The sequence below is a fragment of the Uranotaenia lowii genome, chromosome 3, assembly GCF_029784155.1.
Source record: "Uranotaenia lowii strain MFRU-FL chromosome 3, ASM2978415v1, whole genome shotgun sequence".
Taxonomy (NCBI): Eukaryota; Metazoa; Arthropoda; class Insecta; order Diptera; family Culicidae; genus Uranotaenia; species Uranotaenia lowii.
The window spans coordinates 152,535,665-152,558,090 of NC_073693.1; the positions used below are offsets into that span (position 1 = coordinate 152,535,665).

General features: G+C 34.8%; 1 protein-coding gene and 1 long non-coding RNA gene across 2 annotated transcripts in view; both read left to right on the plus strand.

Annotated features, from left to right (window-relative positions):
* LOC129754086 (uncharacterized) overlaps positions 1 to 22,218 on the plus strand; it is a 90,041-nt gene extending 67,823 nt beyond the window's left edge. The window contains exons 3-4 of the mRNA XM_055749954.1: positions 20,828 to 21,004; positions 21,077 to 22,218. Of these exons, the coding sequence (XP_055605929.1) occupies positions 20,828 to 21,004; positions 21,077 to 21,901 (1,002 nt within the window). The 3' untranslated portion in view covers positions 21,902 to 22,218. The remainder of the gene's footprint in view (positions 1 to 20,827; positions 21,005 to 21,076) is intronic.
* On the plus strand, positions 5,568 to 6,460 carry LOC129754105 (uncharacterized). Its single transcript, XR_008738965.1, has 3 exons — positions 5,568 to 5,756; positions 5,825 to 5,955; positions 6,031 to 6,460. It is a non-coding gene; the product is annotated as an uncharacterized LOC129754105 (long non-coding RNA).
* Positions 22,219 to 22,426: the final 208 nt, after the last annotated feature.

Below are 22,426 nucleotides of genomic sequence, written 5' to 3' on the forward strand. Positions count from 1 at the left end.
GAAAAATGCACTTCTGAAATGTCTGCTCTTATGTGAGAGCTGATTGCACATTTTTCGAAAAATTTTGTAAGAAATCAAATGTATTTCTGTCGGAGTGTCTTGCAAGTACCTTCACATGACAAAATTTTGCCCAATAGTTATTAAAAAATAACATTAGAAGCCAATCTCCTTTTAATTATATGCCTAGCTTCCCAAATTCTCTAAACTCTAGTATGGAGCACTTTGTGGCGCTACTGTTTGGTTAATATCTCGGATATCATCGCTCTCATTCTTTCAATTGTTTTCTCACTTCAATCAAATCTTCGTCAAGTTCCTACACGTTAAACCGGCTAAATCTTAATTTATCTATCTGTTTATTGATTAATATTTTCCAAACTATTTCTTTATATTTTCTACATTACCACCGGCCTCTACTCTTCGATAGTTTTAGACTGGGTTTTTTCACATATTTTCTTTTTTCTTATATTTTCGGCTCTAATTATTGATTTTTTCTGAATCTTGCGTTGGATTGGATACTCACCTAGTTCAAAAAGTTCATAACTTTTGATACTAGAGGGACTGAGAATTTACATATTTTTTTCTGATTTTCTCAAGAGAGTACTTAAAAAGTTCAACATTCCGATTCATTCATTAAACCAAAGCTGAGGATAAGCAGGTTCTGTAGGCTTCCTATATTGTTTTTTTTTTATATCTTTACGCTTCATTACCGTTTTTCCTACTTTCCTGTCTTTTACTTTTATTTCCTCCTCTTCTTACTTTTCTTTGTGTGTTTTCAGTTCTGAATTCTTCTACCGTTTCCCATAATCTCTTGACTTTTCCGTTTTTTTTTTCACTGATCCTTATTTTCTTGTACCGAAACTCACAATTTCAGTTGTGCATTTCTTTTCTCCTTTCTCCGCCTGTTCCATCCCAACTTGTGTTCTGTTCTTTGAACATTCCTTTACCGTTTCTCTTATTTTCTTATCTTTTGGTTTTTACTCTTCAAAAATTATTCCCTCTCTCTAATTTAATTTTTTTTTGTTCTGATAATCTCATTTCTATCTTCTTCTCTCTTTTTTTCCTATAATCTCTTTTTCCATAATGTTTTCATGAACGGTTTTATAATATTCATTCACTTTCTTTTTTCTTCTCTTGATAACATTAATTCATATTGCTAATCCATAGACTATAAGTAAATCTTCCCTCAAATCAAATTCAGTTTGAGACAGTAATACAGAAATAACCAAAACCAATCTGAGTATTTAAACTGTAATTGAAAAGTTCATGTGTAGGTCTTCATTGGGATATTTTTGCTTGTCCAAGTCTTTCAAAGGAATTTCTCATATAAAATAATGAATATTGTAGTCTTTGATCGGTGAAATAAGCATAACAATATTCCGAGATACAAAATCACTACCCGAGTCTTCAAAAGGAAAATCAGATTTTGAGTCTTTCAACGTAAAAATTTCTTTTGTAATCAGAGTCTTTCATCAAAATTCCAACTGATCTTTGTATATATCATAATGGTAATTTCATAATTATCTAATATCTGTTCGCTTCTTTATCGTTTATATTACTCCCTTGTCCATTCTCTTCTTATTTTTTTCTTATTTTCACTCAAAATATTGTTTTTGGTTTGCTCTCTGTGTCTTTGCTTTTCTTTGGTACTTATGTATTTTTTGCAAATTTCAACTCTCTGTTATATTTTGTTTTATCTTATTCATACATCTTTTTTTGCGTTTCTCTTATTCTCTTGCATTTTGTTATTTTAAATCTTCACAACAATGAATCATTTCTCATTAAATATTTTTTTTTTCGTTTTCTTCCCATCCCTCGTTTACTTCTCTCCTCCTCTTTTTTTAATTTTTCCTTTCATTTTGTTTTCTTAGTTCGTTTTATTTAATTGTCCCTTTTTCTTATTTTATTTGTTTAATTTTAATTATTCTTCGAATATCTGTTTTATTCTTCACAGTTAATCTTGTCTCGTTTTTTAATCTCTTTTCTTCTCTTTTCTTATTATTATTCGCTTGATTTTACTACTCAACTCTTTTTTTCTCTCTCTGGTCACTCTCCTACCGTTTTTTATGCTCGCTGGCCTTCGCTTTTCTTCTTTGACTATTTCACTTTTCTATTATTTTGCTGATATCTTTTACAATCATTCCCTTGCATTTCTCTTACACTATGTTTAAAAAAAAGCTTTTTACAATTATGTTCATCTCTTCTTCAATATTTTTTTTTTTGTTGTCTCATCTCATTCCTAATTGTATTCTATCTTTTCGCTCCAATTTCTTCTATAATTTTATGTTCATATTTGTTTTATTGTATTTTATTTAATTTTATTGTTTTTAATTTTTTTGTTATATCTATTTGCTTCTTTACCGATTATCTTATTCATTTATTTTATTTTTCTTATTTGTCTTCACTTTTTTCCCTTCTTACTTTGTTATTTAACTGATCGCTTTTTTACCGTTTCTCATTTTCTCTTGCCTTTGCTCACTTCCCTATTATTTTGCTTCGTTATCTTCTCTGTTAAATCCTTTATGATCCTCTTATTCTCTTGCCTTTTATTTTTTTCAAATCTTCACAACTATGTTTCATCTTTCCGTTAGTATTTTTTTCTTATTATCAAATTTCATTCTTCATCTTCTTCACATTTTTACTCAAATTACTTCTTTTATTTTGTTTTCTTCATTTGTTTTATTTTATTTCATTCCTTCCCATTTTTTTTTTATTTTCCATATCAACTCAGATTTGAATATTAAGCCATAGCTTATTCAACGCTTGCATTCAAATAACATCTTTCAATAAATCTTTGAAATAGCCTTTGAATAGCCCTTTGAAATCCAAGATGTCCAAGGTCTAATTGGGATATTTTAACATTTCCAAGTTTCTCAATTAAATTCATCATTTAAAATAATCGATATTGGAGTTTGAAATATCCTTGTTTCAAACTTACTTCCCAAGTCTTTCATCGGAAAATCGATAAGTGCTTTGATTTTGAGTGCAAATAGATTTCGAATCTTTCATCGAAACACTTTCTTTTTTCAGCCGAGTCTTTCATCGGACTTTCAATTGATCATGGTATCTTACGAGTCTTTCATCGATATGTCTATTCTTATGAAGCCTTGAAACAATAGCTGCGTTCAATCGTAAGTAGCGATTGGTTTCGACTAGTTTCTGTCAAGTAAGGCTATGATCATTTAGTATCCGGGCAGTTACAAACGTGTGTAATTTAAAAACTATTCATCTGATCGAAAAACTTTCTATGGAGGAAATGAAGGTGTTAATATGACATTTAATGTAAAAATATATAAAAAAAATTTATCAATGATTTCAAGAAATACTCTAACTTTTTCATAAAACCTCTTTTTCATCTTTGCACACTTTTTTCAGTCATGCATTGATTTATTTATTTTACCACAGAAGCAAAACCTTTGAAAAATCATGATATTTTACACAAACTCACCTGGAAAAAGCAAGTGGAATCTGGTTGGAACCTTTTCATGAGTAGGCATCTCGAAAAATTTGATCTCTTAAATCAGATTTCAACATAATTTTTATTGTCCTTCAGAACACATCTGTCATATTGTGTAAAAACCGGATGCACAGGTTGCGATCTTTGGAACTGATCATTATTAGTTATTTACTTGGTGTCCACTAGTCAGGAAACACTTTTTACCTGCCGGAAATGGATTTTTTGCATTATTTAAGGAGTCTGCATTCAGTTATCCCCAATAACCATAGACTTTTAACCATATTTAAGATCAAGGGTTCCATTCCTATGCTTGATTTGAACTTCGTGTGAATCCTAGTGTGGCTTCTTATACTTCTTAACCATTTGGTCCGAACTAAAAATCAGAAAAAATCAACAGTTCATGAGCTTTCAAGTCAACAATGAAGAATTTTCGAGGCGCAAAATGCGTAAAAGGAGCAAATTTGTGCAAAATTATTTTTACCATGTATTTTTGCATAGTAAATATCTCTAACGCACGTTAACTTAAAAATCTATTAAAAATAGGCAAGATAGTCCTTTTCAAAACCAACACAACGCTACTAAAGTTTTGCATAACCGAGCTCTATTAACGTAGCTATCACCGAAATGAAGTGCCCGGATACTAAATGATCATAGCCTTAGTCATTGTTCAACGGGCTCATGTTTTGGTCGAAACAGGTCTGGTCGTTGTTCAACGGAGCAAGTTGAAATCGATCGAAACTAGTCGAAACCGATCCAGCTCGAAAGCAGGATTCATTTCTACCACACTAACACACATGCAGCGTGTGTGTCAGACAGAGAGCAAGTTTTTGTTTCGTTCTCGCCATTTCATTTTCGTCAAGTGCTCTGGATGTTTGGATTCAGTCGGCAGTCGGTTCTGTGTGTTTCGAGTCGATTGTCGCTGTGCTAACTCTTCCTGCAATTATTCTTGTGCTGTGCGGTAGAAGACGTTTGCACTTGCCCCGGGGGGAATGAATTAAATAAAAACATGTCATAAAGTTATCTTATTTATAAGAAATTTAATGGTTTTACCTCACGAATGCGTTTGAAACAAGTCCACGCAATTTTTGTTATTCATCTTTTGTTTGCGGTCGGCTAAGACCAAGATGGTCTACTAATGTGAACACGTCCTCAAAAAGCAAACCGCCAAAATGTCGCGGAACTCTGCAATAAATTCAGATTGTCCCATCATCGCTTGTTCAATCTCATTTAATATTACGAAATTTTTTATTTCAATACATTTAAGGATTCCATGCATATAAGCTTGTTTTCCAGCCCGTTACGATACGCGTCTGAATTTTCGCGTGATCTGTTTCGGTCTGTCTAGAAATTCGTGTGCAAAACGCACAAAACACGCATTAGTATTGGTGTAAGTATGTTCAACGGACGACCTGGTTGAAATCGGTCGAAGTCAATTGGAAAGAGACAGATTACCAACTGTCAAAATCCATTCCTACTTGTTTCGACCTATTTCAATCTGTTTCGACTAACTTCCATTGAACACACATAATTTTGACCGAGCCTTAGATCGGTTAAATTTTTCCTTCAGCATTTTCCAAAAAAAAAAATTTCCTTACCAGTAATTAAGTCCTGCCAATTGCGCCATTGTCGTGCCTGAAATTCACATTTCAGACACATTTCAAATTTTCTTTTTTCATTTACTCAAATGTTACACAACCTATTATCACAACATTAGCTAATATACTTTTTTGATCATTCACAAGCGATATCATCGCTCTCATTCTTTCAATTGTTTTCTCACTTCAATAAAACCTTCGTCAAGTTCCTACACGATAAACTAGCTTTGGTACTATTTTTCTTAAATATATTCACGCTCGATTTTAATTAACCATTTTTGTTTAAAATGTAACCATTTTTTGGTTTTCGATGGAGAACTATCAATTTGGTTACTTTTTAACGATATTTTTCTCATAAATTTTAACCATAGTAGAAGTTTTTCAGCATTCAACCAAATTTGGTTAAAAATTCATCCATAAAATAAACGAACACCGCCATTTTGGAAGTTTGACCGGTCGCGATTTCCTATTTCAATGAACGAAAAATCAAATTTAAAGCATTTTCACACATTGAAAACCTTTAAGACACGATGCTCTAATCCTGAAATTTGCACTCTTTTTAAAGGTAGGTAGGTGCCTGGGGTTGGCCTGGAGCGACCGTAAGAATGAGATCGGGAAAAATCGTCAGATGCAGAAAGCAACCGGAGGTGGCTGGCAACGCAAAGGATTCGAATTCGGGTTTCGATCCGGGTTCGCCCGGCGGTTCGGTAAGTTGAAATAAATCCAATAAGTATAAAAAGTGAAGATCAATTTATTTATTCCAACTCCCCCACAGGTTTTGCCTGCAATCTTGGCCTGGTCGCGTTTGGTTGGGTTTGTAAAACATCGAAATGTGCAGTAAAATCACAATGTCCGCCGACGATTCGATGGTGCTAGATGTGCCCCGCAACGAAAATCATCAGACAGGTAAATATTTGCTTTTCAAAGTCTTTTTTGATATTTTTTTATAAAAATCTAAAATTTTCCATTCTTTGTTTACAGTTGCGAGCGTATTTCTTGCGAACAAGCTGATAGCCAATCAACACATTTGCCAGTTCGGTCACTTTGATCTTCCCAAGGCCTGAGAGTTTTCGTGCAGCATCCCGTACAAATGCCAGCAAGCGGCGGAAGCTACTCTGATCCGCGGAAATGTTTTTCTTCTGAATTGACGATGTGATTGAGGGTGGAGGTATCAATGGTAACAGCATCGATGGTTATTGAATCCTATCTAAAGAAACGAATTTCGAAGAGGTTCACGGTGGTTACCCCACACAATCTCTTCAATTTGTTCCTTTGAAGATGATGGCACCGATCGGTATCGAGTTCTGGATGTGCGAGATAAATACGCGCGTTCGATAACCGCATCAGAAAAAAAACAGCAATGTCCGTTGTGGCCGCAGTGTGCTTTCGCATGAATAGGCAGTTTTTATAAAAAAGTACACAAAAATAAAATAAAAACGTCTTTAAAATCCGAAGTGTATTTTCATTTATGTAAAACTTTCTAATTCCAGCATTTTTAATAATAAATTCACCCGCTTTCTTCCTATTTTGTGATATGGTTCAAAATTAACCGTTTTTCAGCTTCTCCGCAATAATTTCTTGCGGTTAAAAAGTAACCATATTTCCACTTCTCAAGAGAAGTCAAAAAATGACTTCTGTGGAAGAAACCAAAAAATCACTTAACGCGGAAAGGTGTGAAAATGGTTACTTTTTAACGATAATTGGTTAATTAATTTCGAGCGTGTTCCTCAGTTTTCACACGCATGTTATTTTGTGTACATTGTTAAAATCTTTATTTATCTATCTGTTTATTGATTAATATTTTCCTAACTACTTCTTTATATTCCCGACACCAATGTAAGGTTTAAAATTTTGTGAACCGTTCGAGATCGGAAGATCGTTTATATTACGATTAATTTTTTTTTGCAATATTGACGTTACAGTTCGAAAATTTGCACATGGGAGTTTTGAGAGATGGTCAATCTATCTAACAGTTAAACCTGTTTTTGTATAGAACCCACTTCAAAAGAGGTCATCTGTTTTAATAGTTTACTGGTTTTGCAGTATTGGCGTTATTATTCATCGGATTCAAAATAAACATTCTTAAACGACACTCGCGACGACCGAACATTTTACCGCGGCGATGAATCTGGACTGACGAACCCCATGACAAATGTAAATTATATCATCGAGTCGCAAGTAAGAGATAACGTAAATTCGCTATTGTTCTAAAATCGACGAAGAGTGAATTCGTAGTGTTCACTGGGATTGTTGCCAGTTGAACAGATTGGAAATCACTAGTAAAGTGTTGCCAATATGACGGATGGATAATCCAAGCATATTTATAACAAGCACTATTGTAACCTGATCTCTAAACATGACTTGACGAGAATAAATGTGAATGTATTACATTTTACGATACAAATAGTTCTCTGTTTAATTTGATACCACAACAGTAGTTTTAAGGAGTGAATAACTGATTTCAGGTTTCAAAATTAGAGTGAAGGATCGGAAAAAGACACCCTCATATAAACTGTTCAATAAATATAATCGATGTGAAAGTTTACATACGAGGCATTCACAATATTAAGATGTACGTTCTAAAAAAACATCACTTTTCACCAATAAGGCCAATCATTTAAGTAACAAACATCGATAACGGTGATTAATCTCTTCATATTCTAAAAATCTTCAAGATCAAGTTTTGATATAAAAATAGATTTTTAAAGGTTATTTCCATATTCTACACTGATACTCCGAAGGTTTTTTGAAAATCAACGTCCAAGACAAAGTTTCATTAAAATGAATTTTAAACATGTTTGTCAAAAAGTGCAAAGAAATTGGACCAACGTTATGAAAGTTAGATTTTATATCTTCAGGTTCCAAATTTCTTCCTGAAGGGTTTTTTGTTTGTTTTTATTTTTAAATTTTGTATGCAAATCGTTGCAAAGCTGTTTTTTATCACTCTTCGTAATTATCCAACTCGGTAAGTCTGCATAAATGTTCAATTCGTGCTGAAAAAATCAACTGTTTTCCAACATGTTGCATAAATAACTATATTTAAAAAATGTTCTAGACTTAAACAGGCTTTAAGAAAAGCGGAAAGTTCCAGCTTTCCAATGCACTTTGGGACAGCCCCATACAATCAGGCGGCAAAAAATATATTTTTGCTTTTTATGAAGAATTAGAGAGTATGATGAAAAAAATTACAATTATCTTCTTGCGCGTTATGAACAATGTTTGCTAAATGATGTTTTACATAAAACATGCTATTCTTCCAAAACGGTTAAAAATTACCCATTTTTTTGTTTTTATTATAACTTTGAAGGATACAGATACTTACAGCTGTTTTTTTTTCTTGCATTCAAATTATTAGACCCTTAACTATGTTTAAAAGACAAAATAGGTTTGAGCAACGCTAGGCTTTTTTCTTGGAGACCAACATGTTTAAACCCTTGGAGTAAATCATAAAATTACTCATTTTTTACACTTTTTTGTTAACCGTGTAAAAATGAAGAATAATTCGAAAAAAGCTTAGAAAATAGGCTTTTCAACGATGTATTGGAAATTTGTGTAGCATTTCTTTTATTGGAGAAAAGTTGATTTCAATATTATTGGATCAGAAGTCAATTTTTTTTAAATTTTCTAAGTCTGGTCTGTGAGACGATAAGTGCTTTGAGTAATGATCTGAAAAATTGAGAATATCTTAGTTAAATATAAAACTACAAACTGGTTTATGACAAATATCATTACGATGAAGTTGATTTTTGACTTTTTGCCGCCTCAAATCCCATAGTGCAATGGTGCAAAAATAAGCGAAGCCAATTATTCACACTTAGAAAAATCCACGTAGATTTACATGCAACAACATGGGTAGAAAGGAATCGGGCATTTGCGTGTGATAAAACTGTACAACTCACGTAAATTCCCGGTAGCTAACAAGCCTGTTGTTTACTGTACATTTACATTATTTAGCACATCTCATGAATCTTATTGGACAAGGAGTGGTGACACTAAATAAAAAAGTTACCAGTTTGAGGCAGAAAAAAACTTTTATTTAACTACGATCACACTTGAATAACAACACTTACACTGATCTTCATCTTCCAAATATTGGTTAATTTTCGACGATTCACCCGACGACGGAAACGACGGCTGGTGCGATAAGACAGCAGAAAACTGGCTGCCGCACAGTTGGGGCTATATGATGTTTTGGGGATTTAGCATCAATTTCCTGTAAATAACAGTAATTAGGGTGAAAATGTTAAGTCAATCACAGTTATTTTTAATATTGATTTACCTTTTATCAGCAATCACGGTTAGATTGAATGAAAAACTAAAAACTTTAGCCGACACAGTAAGGAACCTTTAACGAACAGAAATGAAAACAAAACAAATCTGACGCTGGTGCTGAAAGAAGCATGCATTGACATGTAATTTTCATTCGAAGAGGCAAACATGCTATACTCTTTTTCAAAATTTTCCAGCGGCGATGTAAAAATGCAAAATCACTTGTAGTGTAAGGTTACATTTTTTATCTGTGTTTATTAACAAAGTAATTCAACAAAATACATCGTGCCGTGTTAATGTCTTAATCTTTTATTGTTTTGTAGATTCGTTTAAGACTTGAATCATATTCTGTATGAGTTCTGATTTTTTTTATAGCCACAATAAAACACATCCGTTCCTGATTACTTGTTAGCCTCAATGAAGAGGCCTTATTAAAAAAAATCAGTGCTATAGTTTAAAAGCGTTTTACAACTAGGTTATTATTTTCGAATGAGAAGCAACTTTGAACACACTTGAATAGAATTTTACTTATTTAAGATTGAACATTTGGTGTGTGTTGTTTTTGAGTAAAAAGAGTACCCAGAAATGTTAAATTGGATCTAGAAATTGAAAAATGGAATACCAAAATATGCCTTTTTCTTCGAATTGCTTAAATTGAGCATCCACCCAATATTTCAACAGAATCAAAATAGGATTTTTTTGTTTGTTTTAAAACTAGGACCGATGCCTTTACAATAGTGGTAAAACTTCAATATGCAGCTTTTCAAATGTCACATAGATGAATCCATTATTCAGTTAAAATATTATGCATTAAATGACAATAATGTTAACTTGCGAGCGAAATTTAAAATAAAACCTGATTATTTGTTTTATTGGAATCCAAAATACTCTTAAGTGCGAATAAGTTCGAGGTTGCAAATAAATGCATATTTTCTATCCTCAATTTCGCTGTTAGAACCAGACTGTTCATTTGAAGTAGGTTGACAACTCAAAGTTATATCAATTTCAAAGCATGTCATTAATATATTTAAAGCACTAATCAATGCGAAATACCAATAATAAGTGAAAAAAAAGAGCACAGGATAAAAAATCAGATTGACTTGAAACATCAAAGCAGTTTTATTTATTGACTCCGACAGTCTTTCGTCGAATGTCCCCCGCGGCGGCGTTGACGATTGTCTCAGAGGTCGTCTCGCCGCTACTTAACGCAACAGGAGCAGGTCGATCGGTAGAAAGCGAACTTGTGATCTCTCAATGTTGATAACCAACAACCTCAATCCGATCGGAATCGGATCTGTCCGGTTGGCGCCAAATTCAGGTGACACTTAGGCAGGCAGGTGCTCGATTAAAAAAAAACGATTTCGAAGGAATTTCCGAGGCGTTGCTGTGTCAGAAAACACGAGACGGCATCAGTCCCAGATGAAGTGTTAATTTGTAGACATGCGATTTCAGAGTTCCGAGATTTATGATAATGAGATTTTAAAAGGTTTACATGATAACCAGGGGACAGAATTGCATTTTCCGATTGACAGATTTCGATGTGTTTAGATTGAGATTTTGCATTTTATTTATTAGAGCGAGCTTGATTGCTGCTAGAAAACTGATAGCTGTAGCGTCAAGATCATTCAGCTGGAATGCATTCGATGATCTGTCGAAACGTGGCCTAGAGTGATGCGTGCTGGAAAGGCAATTGCTTGATTTTTCGTAAGTCAATCAACCTTGATTAACAAATTAAGATGTAAGTACCCTGACAGTTGATTGATAGTATTGAACTCACTTTTAATTTGAAGGATTGAGCTACAACTTTAAACCGATTACATTATAACCAGAAATAAACACCAAATATTTGTTTTCAGGATAAATATTTAAACAAGAAGCTAGTTAAAATTTAAAAAATAGATGAAGATGCGAATGAAGGTAGTCGATGACTTCCTTTAAAATCAACAACAGTATTCGACTAGCTCACTGAAGATGCTTATAAGTAGCTATAGTGAAAAACTAGTATCCGGCTACGTATCCTGAACTCTGATCTAGATCCTTATTCTGGTTCCAAATGCCGGGCCTCGGTTTGGACGCTCATCTTGGACTATGATCTCGGATTATGATCATGGTCCTGAATCCAGAAAATAGATCCTGATTTTAAATCTTGGTCAAGGAACTTGAATAATTGATCCTGATTTTGATGCCTTATTTTCAATAAGGCAGTTGAACAGAATCTTCTTAAATATTTCGATGAGCCTTATGTTTCTGTCTGTTCACCAACCAAGCAATTGAATGTACTTGAGATGTTCTGAATATACAGTCGGCCGAATATCGACCCAAAATCGTTAAGCCGAATATTCGGCTCACTGAATAGTTGTTCTTAGTGCTAAGTATTCAGCCGAATATGGCGGATGATTATTTTTTCAAATTTTAGGCTATAACAGGGTGGCCAGCGAACCGGGAAAACCGGGAAAAAACCGGGAATTGAAAATGGGACCGGGAAAACCGGGAAAAACCGGGAATTTCAAATCAATCCGGGAAAAAATTGTGGATCGTTTTTTTCATACATGAACTTATTAAATTCTTAATTTCGTTCATTTCTTCATGACTTATTTATTTCCCAGAAGCTGGGAAATATCTGGATTAAAATTCCTTGAAAAAAAAACGAATAAAAACTTGGGAGTTATCTTAAAAAATCGGGATTTTTGAGCTTAACGCGTACGTTTCAGCGCTCTGAAGTGTTCAAGTTCCATGTCCAGAATATTCTAAGTTTATTATGTACAGTTGCGTTAAAAAAGAATGAAATCGCGTGAAGCTGCACACTCTCTTCCAACTTTGAAAAGCTGCCATTTCTTTCTCGGCTAATATTTCTTCATAAAATTTGATCATTGACAATTTTCATTGAAAAATATTGAAATTTGCTCTAAAGATGTAAAAACGTATGATCTCGAACTTGGCCAGGTTTCGTCAAAATATATCAACGCGATAAAAAATGGTGCCGAGTAGAAAATGAGGTTCAATATCGCCCACTAGACGATTTGATTTTCTTTGGACGGATGTTTGTATGGAAAACATCAATGTTTTTCCTGGTTTTTTCTTTCTTAAAATTAAAATTTATCACAAAGAATGTTTTAAATTGATAAAAGTGTAATTCGGGCTTTGTTTTGGAATAGAACATGTATGAATTTTCTATACACACCGAAATTGATAAAACAACTGTCTAAAAAGTTAGTTAAAAAATCAAATGACTAACAAGTAGCCAAACCTCGAGGGACGTAACGTGTATGGTTATATGGAAAATAGTTTACTCAATATTTTACTCTTGAGAATCTGAAATTAATTAAATTTGGTGGCTACCGTGTTATTTTGTTCATTAATGAATGTAGAAAAGGTTTCAAGTTTTCTGAATTCTGTAATTACAGATCTTAAGTGTATGAGCTACGGAATCACTTTTGGATATTTTGTTGTCATCTGCATTAAGAATTTATAAAGAAAAAATCAGAATTTGAAAAGCAAAAATTCCTTCTGACGATGGTTCTCAAAATTTAGATTAAGATTTTAAATTAAAAGTTCTTTTTAAGATTTACATTTCGGACTGAAAATTCAGATTCAGAATTTACCCAGAATATATGCCAAATCCAGCACTCAGAACTCTCAAAAATTCGCCAGTACTCTAGACGAGAATCTAAATAAAATTTCAGGATGCTTATTCTTATTCTTCTTATCCTTCTTATCTTTTTCTTACATTCAACGCAATCAGTAGTTTGAGGTTAAGCATCAGAAACTAAAATTAAAATTCGAACTCTGAAACCAAATTTAAAATTAATTTCTGATTTATGGATCAGTAATTAAATACATTACATTCATACAAATTCATTCTTCATGATTGTTATTAAAAAATTCAGAAAACAGAGCGCAATAGTTTTATTCAGTATGAGGACAGGAAAAATAAAATAATTTTCAGTCGAAACTTAAACCTGAAACTTTGAAAGTGTCACAATCCCCATTTTGTGCTTCGTGGAATGTGTCCTTTGCATTTCAATCTGTTAAACTTTTTTTTTTCTTTAAACATATCAACAAATATAACCGAAATCTGAATACATTTTAAGCTTTCTCGCACTTTTACGTTCCATTTTTCAACAATATTTTCTTTTTGGCAAAAAAGCCCGATAAACATTATTATTTGTGTATTATCAAACCGGAAAAATTATGAAATCTCAATCGTGAAAACCGGGAAAAAAACGGGAATTTGAAAATGGAAACTCGCTGGCCACCCTGCTATAATAAACTTTTCAATTTCTTCAACTGATGTTGGGTTATTCATAAATTATCCAATAACAATAATGAAAAGGCTACAAAATCATCAAAAACTTATGGTTCCAGTAAAACATCTTAGGTGTATCCGTGTATCTTCCACTGTAGATAGCTTTATACTTTGATTATAGTTCGTTCAAATTTTATTTTTTAGTAATTTTCTTTCTTTATCATCTTGTTTGTTTGAAAAAAAAAATGCCTGGATTCTGTTTAGGTTTGCCCTTTATATTTACAAATTTATCAAAAAAACGTCCAGAGTGGTCCAGCCGTGTTGATACGTGTAGTAAAAGTATGGTAAGCTTTAGGTTAAAGATCATCCTTCTTTCTAAAAAATATTTTAAAGGCATCTTGGCAATTCGACATTAATTTAATTCGTCATTTTTTGAATAGCTTGGCACCTATTTCGACATGTTTTGTCTCAGATATCACTGGAAAACAATTTCATTGGTGATAAACGCCCTCGAAGCGAAAAGTTACCCGATAGCCTTTCAGCTATTGGAGACTTTTTGAAAATAAAAGAGACCCCTACTTGGAGAAGATCTGATGTATTTTACTTCTGGTTGAATATAATAGGCTAAAAAACATGAGAGTCATTAAGATGGAAGAAAAAGAAGAAAATGAAATGATCGCTTTTGTATTTTTATTAAAAACTCAACAAAATATTCGAACGAATATTCGGCCGAATATTCGTTTGGCCGAAAAGCTGAAAAGAACAATATTCGGTATACCACTATGCGGTACATTTTAAGAATGTACGCAATATAAGCATCCACTATTCCAAAAAATGCAAACATAAAACATAAAAAGTAATTTCACCTACATTGCCCTCAATCTATTCCCGAAGAAATGCAAAACATTGATCAATGATTTTTTTTTATAGCTGTCCTCTCGACTCGCTTGATTTCTCATCAATAACTTAGGCTGTCCTCTCAACTCGCCTTTCGATTTCAAGCTGCCTTCTCAACTCGCTTGTTTTTTCATCAATTACACATGCTGTTCTCTCAACTCACCTGTCCTCTCAACTTGCTTGTTTTCTCATTAATTCTCAGGCTGTACTCTAAACTTGCGTTTCGAATTCAAGCTGTCCTCTCAGCTCACTTGATCTCTCATCAATAAATAACTCAGGCAGTCCTTTCAACTTGCCTTTCGATTTCAAGCTGTCCTCTCGACTCGCTTGATTTCTCACCAATAACTCAGGCTGTCCTCTCAACAAGCTTTTAAATTTCCAGCTGTCCTCTCAACTCGCATAATTGTTTTGGAACGTTTAAGCTGTCCTCTCAACTTGCCTTCCAATATCAAGCAGTCCTCTCAATTCGCTCGAAATTGTGAACATGATCAAGCTGTCCTTACGGTTCGCTTGATATTTAATTTTATTCTCATTTCGGCTATATTTCATAAGCCGCTCATTTCCCGAAAAAAAAGCATGTTATTATCACATATGGTACTGAATTTTCATTTTTCTTCATTTGAATCCAAAAAGCTTCTAAAAATCATCACTCTACATTACTTTTTTTGCTACAACTACTTCTTGCTTAGTGGGTAGTTGAATTACTCATTTTATCACGTTTTTTTGCATAATGGATAAATTATAAAGTGTTTGATTTCTAAGCACACTTTGATGATCTTTCGGTTCGATTTTCTTTATAATTTCTCGCTCAATTAAGCTTACGAGAAATTACCTGTCACGGTTGCCAAACGTGCAGACCTGTCCTGAGCTCCGAAGCTCGTAAGCAACACCAATGAATCGCCGGATAACGAAATACCAGGAGAACACACACACTGATTAAATGTCTTGTTGTGTTTGGGCGGGCAAAACAATATCGTCGTCCAGGTCAAGGTCGTTCAGTTGTTCCATTGTTGAAGGATTCCACGGTAATCCTCGGTTTGGTCTACAGTCAATCGATCCAGTCAAGATCTTATCCATTACGATGAGAAAAAGCAGCGGTGAAAAAATACATCCTTGTCTCACTCCAGCAGTCACCGGGGTTGGTTAGGACAAGACACAGTCATTCAAGACTTTGCATGAAAATGCCTCGTACTGTGCTTCGATGAGATGGACTAGTTTCTCTGGGACCCCTCGGCGTCTTAGAGCAACCCAGATGTTTTCGTGGTTCAGTCGGACAAATGCTTTTTGAAATCAACGAACACCAGCAGAAGAGAGTCCTGGAATTCGTTGATTTGTTCCAGTATTATTCGTAGCGTTGTGATGTGGTCCACACATGATCGTCCGGATCGGAATCCAGCTTGTTGCCGTCGGAGTGTAGCGTCGATTTTCTCCTGGATCCTGTTCAGGATCACTTTGCAGAGTACTTTGAAGGTTGTACAGATAAAAGTTATGCAACGCCAGTTACCACACTCGGTCAGGTCTTCTTTCTTCGGGACCTTTACAAGGATTCCCTGCATCCAGTCGGCCGGGAATGTTGCAGTATCCCAAATGTCAGCAAAAAGACGGTGCAACATTTGTGCTGACAAGGCAGGGTCGGCTTTCAGCATTTCAGCAGGAATGCAATCGATTCCAGGCGCTTTGTTGGATTTCATGTCCTTGATTGCCGCTTCTATTTCAGCCAGCGAGGGCGCTTCCGAGTTGACACCATTAATGCGACTTACTGTTGGCGCCTCGAGCTGCGGGTTCTGTTGGCCATCGCTATTTGTGACTCGGAAAAGTTGTTCAAAATGCTCAGTCCAACGCTTGAGCTGATCTGTTCGATCTGTCAGCAGCTGATCTGCTCGGTCTTTCAGTGGCATTCTTGCATTAGTCCTTGCACCACTAAGGCGGCGAGAAATCTATTATATAAAATTCTCTTGTAACGGTGTTTGTAGTACTACTCCTCCGAAATGACCCAACCGATTCAAATGAAATTATTTTTAGAATATTCTGTGGGCATGCGAATCGGTTTATATTGAATAAAAATATCAGAAAGTCACATCAATTGTCCGTAATCATTAAATTTGTAATAAATTGAATCAAATTAAAGTCATGGCCTTCAATTTTATCGAGATTTTCTTTCTTTTGGGCGCCGGGCGGTTTGTTTTTCGTCTCCATGGTCGAGGCGTCGCGAGCCAACGGCGCAAGAGGATAGTAACCATGGCATAGCATACTGATCAGTGAGAAGATTTGGGCGCGTATTTCTCAACCAGGCATACTGTCAATACACGTGATGGCGCTATTAAGCCTAGATGATTTTTTTACTTCTTGATTCCCAGCTCATTTGTACAGCACATGGTAATGAATGACGCCTATATGTGACTCAGATTGAAAGTTTGCCGAATGAATAAAACATACCTATATCTAATTTTTTTTTTGCCAAAATCTGAGATTGAAAAGTCATAGGCCAGTTTTAGAGATTTTCTTTTTTCGAGGGGTTTGTTTTTCGTCTCCATGGGTGAGGCGTCGCGAGCAAACGTCGTCGCAAAAGGATAGTAACCAAAGCATACTGTTCATTGATCGCTGGAAAAATGTAACAATTAGGCGCCTGTTTCTCAACCAAGTACCTACAGTTCTTATGCACGTGGGGGTGATATGCCACCTAGATGTTTTTTTTTCTTGCTTATTTGTACACAGCACATGGTAATGGATGACGCCTAGATGTGACAAGTGACAGGGATTGGTATTTTAACGATCGAATCAAAACCATATAAACGATTTTGAATATTAAAACCATTTCGTGTTAATTCAGTAATACATTGTTGTCCAAAAATGCATATGAAATAATAGTATGACACATAGCGGACGTTTGAAAAAAAAATTTTTGAAACTTTACCTTTCGTATAATCCAATACGCCTAGAGTTTTGATTCATTTTGATAACAAAAAAAAAGAATCAGATGTTTTCGAAAAAAAATTTTTTGAACAAGTAATGTACTTAACTGAAGATGCATCAAGCGCCATCAAATTTTTAGAAGAACAACTAAATCCGATGAAAATGAACAGACACATTAACTGAACAAGAGTCTGTCCTTTGAATAAGATTAGATAGGATTGAAGTATTTAGACTTTTTGAATTTTTGCATGCGTAAGTTGAAGTTATCAATAAAATAATCAACTTTTTCATAACAAAAAGTGAAGATATGCATTTTCCGGAAGAATTTTCAATTAGGAAGGTAAACTAGAGCAAGAGCAAACTTTAAACTTTTACAAAAAATGTATAAATTCTTGCTTCATCTAAAAATTGTTGAGCCCAAGTAAACAATCTGACTAAATAAATTCAAATTTTTTTAATCATTCACCGAAAAGTACGTACGTACGTACGTGTACGTCTCGGTGGTCGAGTGGTTAGCGTGTTAAGACGGTAATCGTTAGCCCACTGATGGCATGGGTTCGATTCCCATCTCGGTACTGGGTGTTAAATGTTAATCTTAAGTTGTCCATGTCATTTATTCAGTCTGTAAAGCCTAAATCGGCTAAGATGGTGTATGTCTTTTAGAAAAGCTGTTTACACGTTTACTGTTTGTTAACACACAATTCAAGTGCGTATTTAACATGAAAAGTGTGTTTTTGTTTTACATATTTTGTCTACATAGAGAAGACTACATTTTTTTGTTGAAAAGTTTTTTTTGTGATTGATATTTCAGGGGCAGCATATTTTTATGATGAATTTTAATACGAACTGAAAGTTTGAAAAATAATATTAATTCCTGTCATTTCAAACGGTAGAACAAGTGAAAACGCGCCATTTAGCCATGAAACATATACCATTTAAGAATTTGATCCCCAAAATGGCCAGAAAGGATATCCCGAGTATTGAATCTGAAGCGGATATTCAAAATTATTATAAAGGTCTTTGTAAATCAAGGTCTTTTGGTTGAACAGCATTCAGTGAAATTGAAATTAAAGTTCAAAGGAATTCAATTTGCATAATTCGCTTGAATAAATAAAAAATGCAATTTGCAGTATACAAAAACGCCAGATTTAATGCCATGACAAGTGCTGTTTGGGAACACTTTAAGTTGAAATGTACCATGTCTATAAGTTTAGTATCAGGTGAAACTTTTTTGAACATGATTTTAGTAAAAATATGGATTTTAATTCAAACTGCTTCGAAAAAAGAGGATAGTGAACAAAACGCTGTTTGGAAATGGATAGTAAAACATCTACTTTTTTTGCATGAGGCTTGCCAAGTTGGATGGTTATGTCGAGGGCTGGAAAAAAATCGAATTTGCAACCGAATTAAAGAAAAGTAAATAAAAAGTATTCATGCAAGATGCATGTTATATTTATTGAAGGCTATTTTTTGATAATTTAAGTAGAGACCCGTAGAATTGAGTTAAAATTCTTAGGTTTTATTTCGATAGAACAAAGCTTTTTTTTTTTGTTTCGATTATAGTCGTTTTACAATCTTTATGGCATCCGCGACTTTATCAACGTTACAGTTGGCGGATCGTTATTGAAAAACTTATCCGGTACAACTGTGTTCGATGTTTACTCTTGGGCTCGAACTCGCGGACATCGGCTCAGGAGACAACAGACTTGCCAACTGAGCTATATCACAAGCCCCGATAGAACAAAGCGAGACAATTCGAGTAAACGGAAAGGAGGGAAATGTAAAAAAAAAAATAGGAAAAATGGAAAATGAACGCCAAGTTGAACATGGTAAGACGAAGTTTACCGGGTCTGCTAGTATCATATAATAATCGGATATCTCCAATGGCGGCACTCTTTCACCCTGTTCGACTAGGGAGTTTGTCCAGGATCTATCGTCTCGTCTACATACGTTTCCATGAATATAAAATTCATTTTTTCAGATTCAGATTTTTGAATTTTTTTTAAGATTTTCAAAATTATAAATTTTTATGTCATTTTCAACTTTTTATTTCTGACTATAATTCATGAAAATATGAAAACAAGGTAATGTAAAATGATTTTTTTCCTATTAAAGCTGTAAGTTGTTTCAAATTTGTTGATGTTTCACGTGATTTCCCAATGAACTTCATAGAAAAAGCGTCACAGAAAACCGTCACAGAATTTTAGATTCAAATCACAGAATTCGAGAATTTTTTTTGTCAAAAACACAGAATTTTTTTCGGCAACCTTGCCTTGGGTATAGCACCTTTACTCGCTCTTGAAAATAAATATTGGAAGAACAGAAAAAAAATAAGTAGCACCAAAAAAACTTTTGGAATCAGCTCTTCTAAAAGACTTTGCGAAATTATTGTGAAAGAACTCATCCATGACTGACTCAGTATCTGAACAATTACAATGTGTCGTCAGTCATAGATATGAATCATAACGAATAAATTTATATCATTCAATAGCTTACCGCCCATTGAACTCTAGCCGTGAAAACTTTGGTAAACATAGGAAATTTTAAACATGCAATCTGATTTATAAAACGAGCACATATACAAACTGTCGGGTTTCAAGACACAACATAATTGTAAAAACTCCCTTATCTTACGTTGATTTCTGACGTAATTCTTATGCGTATCTCACTTTTCACCAGTCACTTGTTATCAAATCATAATAGTAATTCTAACACAACTTTATAAACGAAACCCGAAAATGTTTCCAACATTGTACTTCTTAAATTGAAAAAGTAGGTTGAAATAGAAAAACAAACTTCTCTGCACTCCTTGCATACTGCGGGGAATCACCTCATATCTTTTCATAAATTAATAAGCGGTATTTCAGAGTTTTCAAATTTTGTAGGCTCCTGAAAATCCTCAGGAAGAAATCCCTTGATTTCAGTTAACAACAAATGAATAATAAGGATAATGGAACGAACTCACCAATTGTTGAAGTTGCATGTGTGTTTCCTCTTGTAGCGAATCATTCAACAATGTCACGAGGTGAACGAAATCAACGGAAAAGCACAATAAATTAAACATGCAATTATTAATCACTGTGCTTTTTCCTGATAAAATCACAATTTTACAATAAGAAATTAGTTAAACTTCAAAAATTTAATTTTCTCTGCGACGGTACGAAAAAAACACGTGCGATACCAACAAACCATCGCCTACTTTTTCCGTATTTGGGAGAAATAAAAGCTTGTGTAAAATCTATCAATGTGAGAAGTTTGATAAATTTTCCTTTATTTGCAGCGTCTGTGTTGTGTTCATTTCTTAAATAAAAAGAAATTAATTTCAGAAAGAAACATTCTTAAGACATGGAACGACGGCAAATAAATAGTTTTATACAAACACATTAATGTTCGAGAGGAATAGAGGAAAGTCAATCAAATTCTAACATTCTTCTATACTTCAAATCGTTTCAGGGTCATCCTTCCTATTCCTTCAGTTATGGTGTCAAGGATCTTCACAGTGGAGACGTCAAATCACAGTGGGAAACGCGTGATGATGGCATCGTAAAAGGACACTACAGTGTGGTCGAACCTGACGGCTCGATTCGAGAAGTCGATTACACCGCCGACTCAAAAACCGGTTTCAATGCGGTAAGAGTAACCCTCTCTATGGTCAATTCCTTTTTTCTTAGCTTTATAACATAAACATCCACATCGTTGCAGGTAGTTAAGACCCATGGACCGAACGCACATCCCATTCACGATGAACACGACCAGTACCACTACGATGAGCACCATTCCCAATCGAAGATCAACCATTTCAGCAAAAATCAGGATCACCTTATCCTGAGCTCGGATGTTCCGCAGCATGAAAAGCCCATTGCCGAGCTCAGTGAAAAGAAACGACCGACTCCTTCCATTTTGGAGTTGAAACCTCATGTCAACTTTGAAACTGGCTTCGAAGGATATCGTCCTCGTCCACAAAAATACTATGGGGGAAAGGAAGAGTTCTTCTCGAAAGAATTCGATCCAACGAAAGACAGCCTACGACCGACTCTCAAAATAGAAGAAGTTCAGGCTCCAGACCTATCGAAAATGAAACCAATTTCTCCATCGGTTGACTTTTCAAAACTAGGAGAGGCAGAACTAGGCTCGTACTACAAGAAAGATGTGATCTACCAACCATACGCCCAGTACAACAATCAAATTTCCCACCCGGTTTCAACGCTCCAAAAAACCAAATACGGTGGCTCTCGTCCATCGAGCAATCCCAAAAAGAACCTCCTAAAACCGTACTCAACTCCAGGTCTCAAGCACTTTACAACACCCAAAGTATATCAGTTTAAGGCTCGGGGAGGCCCACCACGACCCGAATATTCCCACTACTTCGGGCCCCCAACTCCCGGAAGGCGACAATCTCGTACCGGACCAGTGCTTTTCCCGAGCGTCGAACAGATGGCGGCCTCCGAGAAGATGGTCCAGGCCATGATCGAACAGCAACAGCAGCAGCAGAGGCGTGCTCCCGTGTACGCCAACAACTACTCGTGATTCTTTTTCAGCGAGCCATTTGTGATCAACCCTTATCCTTTGTGCAATACTCTGGCGATCAGTTGATTAAAAATTGGTCCGAATTACCTGGTTAACTGTAAGGTGCTGTGGGAGGATGATCAACTACGTCCCAGCTACAGCTATTATTTATAATTCTTTCTTCCAATCACTACTGCTATTCCATTTTTGAACAAGCTGCAAATTATAACACAGTTTTTTGTGATCATTAGGTAGCGACCATCATTTTTCTTTAGTTTAGAGAAATTAGGTTGTGCATAGTTACGTTAGCTATTGGAATAAAACAAAGTACTACTTCTGTTGAAGACTTTTAATTGATGTAGTGAATATCACAGTCAAAGACTCAAATACAAAATAACCCCGCTTATGCGAGCTATGCGCGTGGTGCATATCAACCAAAAAAATGTTTTCGTTTGAAAAGTGGCGTTATTTTGATATCAGATAATCATAATAAAGATGATACGCCAATGTAGTCTAACGGGTAAGCTTGTGCCAGTTTGGCTATGG